Raw genomic sequence first — 7,481 nt, 5'->3', positions numbered from 1 at the left:
CACATAGAGTCATTCTCACGTTCGCACTCACTCACGTACACTCACACTCACTCACACTCACTCACACGCACACACACACTCAGACTCACACACTCACACACACACTCACACACACACAACTCATTCTCACACCCACACACACACACACTCAAACACACACACAGTCACATACACACACACACTCACACACACACTCACACTCACACACTTGCACACACTTGTTGTAGGAAGTATGCACCTGCAGTATATATCAAAACACTAGGCATTAGGCACCTGCTAAATATATCTAAACTCATATAAGTTTAAAGTGGCCACACATAAAATGGCCGCCCAGGCATGATGGGAAATCAGGTAGTCAAGCTGTGAACTATTGACTGAGCAATGACCGAGCAATAACCCTGTGAGGCCCACTACCAGGAATGCCTTGGATGCAGGATAAGAATAATAAACCAATTAATTCCCCAGGAAGAAAGAGATAGGGAGAGAACCTATCTCCTGTAACAAGGTCATCAATCAGCCCGAGCTGACAATAACCGAACATATAGTTCCTGAGGCACCAGGGGAATTCTATTGGGTTAAAATAACCTATATGTAATCTATAATCATTTTGATTGGAATGTGTCCAGCCGTGATGAGCTGAGTAACTGTAGTAAACTGTTGTAAAACATATAAAAATCCATGTAACCCTTTGTTCTGCGGAGAGAAGCCTGGATACAGTCCTGAGACTTCCTCCCCGCTAAGCGTTAATAAAGGCCGCATCGGCGTTGGAACCGACTGAGTGTTGAGTGATTCTTCTGAGAAAACACTAACGCTAACACACTCACACTCATACACTCACACACACTCTCTCACACTCGTAGACTGATTCTCACACTCAAACACACTCACACACTTAGACACGCACTCACACTCGTAGACTGATTCTCACACTCACACTCACAAGCTCACACTCGTAGACTGATTCTCACACTCACACACACACACACACACACTCGTAGACTGATTCTCACACTCACACACTCACACACATACACACACTCACACTCATACACACTCACACACACACTCACACTCGTAGACTGATTCTCACTCTCACACTCACACTTGCAGACTGATTCTCACACTCACACTCTCACACTCACACTTGTGTCCTGATTCTCACACTCACACACACACTCTCACACTCGTAGACTGATTCTCACACTCACACTCAGATTCTGTGGGGAAGAAGAAACGCGTGGTCGGGAGCACAAACCAATCTGTCAGTCCCACCTCCCGCAGATTGTTGATATTGTGTAATCTGGAAGTGGTTTGTGTGAATTGTATCCAAGTATTGACCAACAACACGCACCCAGCCAGCAGATCCCCAGAAGCTGTCAATGTGAGACGGACAGACACTGCAGAGGGATGAAGGTACATTATTCTTTCTTTACAGGAACAGTTCTGCTCCTAACGCCCTCCTCTGTGTGTCAGTGTGGCTCAGTGGGCAGCACACTTGTCTCTGAGTCAGAAGGTTGTGGTTTCAAGTCCCACTCCAGGGACTTGAACACAAAAAGTCTAGGCTGACATTACAGTGCAGTACTGAGGGAGTGCTGCACTGTCGGTGGGGCAGTACTGAGGGAGCGCTGCACTGTTGAAGGGGCAATACTGAGGGAGTGCTGCACTGTCGGAGGGGCAATACTGAGGGAGTGCTGCACTGTCGGAGGGGCAATACTGAGGGAGTGCTGTACTGTCGGAGGGGCAATACTGCAGGAGCGCTGCACTGTCGGGGGGCAATACTGAGGAAGTGCTGCACTGTCGGAGGGGCAGTACTGAGGGAGTGCTGCACTGTCAGAGAGACAGTACTGAGGGAGTGCAGCACTGTTGGAGGGGTAGTACTGAGGGAGCGCCGCACTGTCGGGGGGGCAGTACTGAGGGAGCGCTGCACTGTCGGAGGGGCAGTACTGAGGGAGTGCAGCACCGTCGGAGGGGCAGCACTGAGGGAGTGCTGCATTGTCGGAGGGGCAGTACTGAGGGAGCGCTGCACTGTCGGAGGGGCAGTACTGAGGGAGCGCTGCATTGTCGAAGGGGCAGTACTGAGGGAGTGCCGCACTGTCGGAGGGGCAGTACTGAGGGAGCGCTGCACTGTCGGAGGGGCAGTACTGAGGGAGCGCTGCACTGTCGGAGGGGCAGTACTGAGGGAGCGCTGCACTGTTGGAGGGGCAGTTCAATATTCACACTCATAGACTGATTCTCACACTCATAGACTCATTCTGACACTCACACTCAGCCTCATTCTCACATTGACACACTCATGCTCACACTCATAGAGCTAGAACCTCCACTTTGTTTGCCTGCTTAACGCCCACTTAATGTCCATTTTGCCGCAATGACGTATATCGCCCATTTTGGCACAAAATGGAAACTGATGGCTTTTTTAGGAGACTTATCGCCGAACGTTACTTTCCCCTTGTGCTTAACGCCGGGAAAAAATATTCCCGCCCGCCCAGTTTTTGGGTGGAATCAGCAGAATGGGCGAAATCAACGCCCATAATATCGCCCAGCGTTACTTTCTGCACGGAATTAACGCCGAGATTCAATATGAACGCCCGGTGACTGTTTTTTGTCGTAAAGAGCATATTTACCCAAACTAGCGGCCATTGAGATCGCCCATCATCAATTTCACCACCTCGCACACATATCGCCCACAATATCGCTCGCTCAAAAAAACTGCCCACAAAAAGTGGAAGTAACCGGAACGAACGCCAGCAGTATGGCTGGCATTTGTTAAATCCCACTTTTGCGTGAGGAGCTGATATCTGAGAGATTTACCTGAAAGAGCGCTGATGTGAGTGACAACGCTGACACACTGCTGTGTGTGTGCAGCTCAGACATCAATGGTGCCCATCAGCTTGGTGCCAGTTAAAGTTTACGTTGATGGATGTTAAGTTGTATTTAATCCTTTCACGGTAAAGAATCACCAGTGTGTAATGGTCCAGCTATCTGAGACAATGTGCAACAAGGTTATGTTCAATAACAAAAGTTTAATACCAACATTGGTCTGAAATCATAAGTATGACAGCCAATAACACCCAACCCCTGCCCACACCCCACTTTTTCCACCATTGACATAAATCACATGTTCAACATGTCCAGCAACACAGGATACAAAGGCAAAGCAGGAGGGTGGTCCCCTCCCCCCATACATTACAACAAATTGCATACACCCAGATGGAGATATAACACAGCCATCACCTGTGGACATGTACCTCACTTTCCTTCCCCCCTCTCCTTCTCCCCACCTCTACCCCTTCCCCTCCTCGCTCCATGGCGCCTGGCCGAGGAGCTCCTCAGGCGGTGCCTCATTGGGGGGAATGAAGGCAGATGCGGTGGTTGCACGGGTACGGGAGCGGGGGGGTGCCGAGGGGGCAACATTCTCTGATGCAGAAGCAGGATCTTGGTCCTTGCTCTCATCTGTCGTTCTCAGTGGTGGTGTTGTTGGGGACCACTGGGAGGCCTGTGGCAGCAGTGTTCCTGGTTACCAGCTCCAGGGCCTCCTCCAACCATTCCATGTTATATCTTATTTGTTGGACAAAAGCTCGGTGCCAACTATCTTCTTGGTGCTTAGTGGGCTTTTTGCTGCTGGTGAATCTCCCTCATGCCTCCCACAACAGCCAGACAAGCACACACCACAGCCACACACGCTTTCAGTGCCTCTGAGCTCCCTCTCTCTCTGTCTCCTCTTCTGCACATGTCATGATGATCCTTGACCTCCTGAATCACGGCAATCGAGCGTTGCCATGCCGCTGCTAAGGACGGCCACACTTTACGGCAGAAAGTCAAAAAAAATTAACACCACCGCCCATTTGATATCGCTCGTGGTAACGCCCATTTTCAAAAATGTAAACTAGGTGTTTTGAGAATGGGCGAGAAGCCGGCGATCTGAAAACCCTTTTTTTACCGCCCACTCCGGAAATAACGCCCATTTTTGGGTTATAAGCTCAAAAGTGGAGGTTCTAGTCCATAGACTGATTCTCACACTCACACACTCACGCTCACACTCATAGACTGATTTTCACACTCACACACTCACGCTCACACTCATAGACTGATTCTCACACTCACACACTCACGCTCACACTCATAGACTGATTCTCACTCACGCTCACACTCACGCCCACACTCGTAGACTGATTCTCACACTCACACACTCACGCCCACACTCGTAGACTGATTCTCACACTCGCACACTCACGCTCACACTCATAGACTGATTCTCACACTCACACACTCACGCTCACACTCATAGACTGATTCTCACACTCACACACTCACGCTCACACTCATAGACTGATTCTCACTCACGCTCACACTCACGCCCACACTCGTAGACTGATTCTCACACTCACACACTCACGCCCACACTCGTAGACTGATTCTCACACTCGCACACTCACGCTCACACTCATAGACTGATTCTCACACTCACACATTCACGCTCACACTCGTAGACTGATACTTACAGTCGCACACTCACGCTCACACTCATAGACTGATTCTCACACTCACACACTCACACTCACACTCATAGACTGATTCTCACACTCACACACTCACGCTCACACTCATAGACTGATTCTCACACTCACACACTCACGCTCACGCTCATAGACTGATTCTCACTCACGCTCACACTCACGCCCACACTCGTAGACTGATTCTCACACTCACACACTCACGCTCACACTCGTAGACTGATTCTCACACTCGCACACTCACGCTCACACTCGTAGACTGATTCTCACACTCGCACCCTCACGCTCACACTCGTAGACTGATTCTTACACTCGCACACTCACGCTCACACTCATAGACTGATTCTCACACTCACGCTCACACTCATAGACTGATTCTCACACTGATTCTCACTCACGCTCACACTCACGCCCACACTCGTAGACTGATTCTCACACTCACACACTCACGCTCACACTCGTAGACTGATTCTCACACTCGCACACTCACGCTCACACTCGTAGACTGATTCTCACACTCGCACACTCACGCTCACACTCATAGACTGATTCTCACACTCGCACACTCACGCTCACACTCATAGACTGATTCTCACACTCACACACTCACACTCATAGACTGATTCTCACACTCACACACTCACGCTCACACTCATAGACTGATTCTCACACTCACACACTCACACTCACACTCATAGACTGATTCTCACTCACGCTCACACTCACGCCCACACTCGTAGACTGATTCTCACACTCACACACTCACGCTCACACTCGTAGACTGATTCTCACACTCGCACACTCACGCTCACACTCGTAGACTGATTCTCACACTCACGCTCACACTCATAGACTGATTCTCACACTCGCACGCTCACGCTCGCACTCATAGACTGATTCTCACACTCGCACACTCACGCTCACACTCATAGACTGATTCTCACACTCGCACACTCACGCTCACACTCATAGACTGATTCTCACACTCACACACTCACGCTCACACTCATAGACTGATTCTCACACTCACACACCCACACTCACACTCGTACACTGATTCTAACACCCACATTCACACACTCACACACCCACATCCACAGACTGATTCTAATACTCACACTCACAATCACACTCACAATCACACTCACACACTCACACACTCATACACTCACACACTCACACACTCACACGTGTAAACTCATTTTCTCACACACACACTCACACCCACTCTCACACACTCACACTCACATTCACACTTGTCGACTGATTCTCACACTCACTCACACACACACTCACACTCACTCTCACACACACACTCAAACACACACACACACTCACACTTAGACTGATTCTCACACTTACTCTCACACACGCACATCTACACTCACTCACATGGGTAGACTCATTCTCACACACACATTCACACTCACTCTCACACTCACGCGCTTACACACATTCACACTTGAAGACTCATTCTCACACACACACTCACACCCACTCACACACTCACACACACTCACACTTATAGACTGATTCTCACACTCACACTCATACTCACACACACACACTCACACCCGTAGACTGATTCTCACACTCACACTTACACACTCACACACACACTTTCATGCACTTGCACTCACACACACTCACACACACTTACATACTCACACACTCACACTTCTGTACTGATTCTTACACACTCACACACACACACTCACACTTGTGTCCTGATTCTCACACACTCACACACTCACACACACACTCTCACACTCGTAGACTGATTCTCACACTCACACACTTACACACTCACACACTCACACTTGTGTCCTGATTCTCACACTCACAATCACACACACACTCACACTTGTGTCCTGATTCTCACACTCACACTCACACACTCACTCTCACACTCATAGACTGATTCGCACACTCACACACTCACGCTCACACTCATAGACTGATTCTCACTCACGCTCACACTCACGCTCACACTCGTAGACTGATTCTCACACTCACACACTCACGCTCACACTCGTAGACTGATTCTCACACTCGCACACTCACGCTCACACTCGTAGACTGATTCTCACACTCGCACACTCACGCTCACACTCATAGACTGATTCTCACACTCGCACACTCACGCTCACACTCATAGACTGATTCTCACACTCACACACTCACACTCATAGACTGATTCTCACACTCACACACTCACGCTCACACTCATAGACTGATTCTCACACTCACACACTCACACTCACACTCATAGACTGATTCTCACTCATGCTCACACTCACGCCCACACTCGTAGACTGATTCTCACACTCACACACTCACGCTCACACTCGTAGACTGATTCTCACACTCGCACACTCACGCTCACACTCGTAGACTGATTCTCACACTCACGCTCACACTCATAGACTGATTCTCACACTCGCACGCTCACGCTCACACTCATAGACTGATTCTCACACTCGCACACTCACGCTCACACTCATAGACTGATTCTCACACTCACACACTCACGCTCACACTCATAGACTGATTCTCACACTCACACACCCACACTCACACTCGTACACTGATTCTAACACCCACATTCACACACTCACACACCCACATCCACATCCGTAGACTGATTCTCATACTCACACTCACAATCACACTCACAATCACACTCACACACTCATTTTCTCACACACACACTCACACCCACTCTCACACACTCACACTCACATTCACACTTGTCGACTGATTCTCACACTCACTCACACACACACTCACACTCACTCTCACACACACACTCAAACACACACACACACTCACACTTAGACTGATTCTCACACTTACTCTCACACACGCACATCTACACTCACTCACATGGGTAGACTCATTCTCACACACACATTCACACTCACTCTCACACTCACGCGCTTACACACATTCACACTTGAAGACTCA

At 49.2% G+C, this 7,481-nt stretch overlaps 1 protein-coding gene across 1 annotated transcript in view; it reads left to right on the top strand.

Moving 5' to 3' along the window:
- The first annotated feature begins 1,392 nt into the window (after nucleotides 1–1,392).
- LOC139262014 (complement component C7-like) overlaps nucleotides 1,393–7,481 on the top strand; it is a 174,788-nt gene continuing 168,699 nt past the window's right edge. The window contains exon 1 of the mRNA XM_070877187.1: nucleotides 1,393–1,413. Coding sequence (XP_070733288.1) covers nucleotides 1,408–1,413 — 6 coding nt within the window. The 5' untranslated portion in view covers nucleotides 1,393–1,407. The remainder of the gene's footprint in view (nucleotides 1,414–7,481) is intronic.

This window comes from Pristiophorus japonicus, chromosome 1, assembly GCF_044704955.1.
Source record: "Pristiophorus japonicus isolate sPriJap1 chromosome 1, sPriJap1.hap1, whole genome shotgun sequence".
Lineage (NCBI taxonomy): Eukaryota > Metazoa > Chordata > Chondrichthyes > Pristiophoridae > Pristiophorus > Pristiophorus japonicus.
This window is presented reverse-complemented; position numbering and strand designations above follow the sequence as displayed.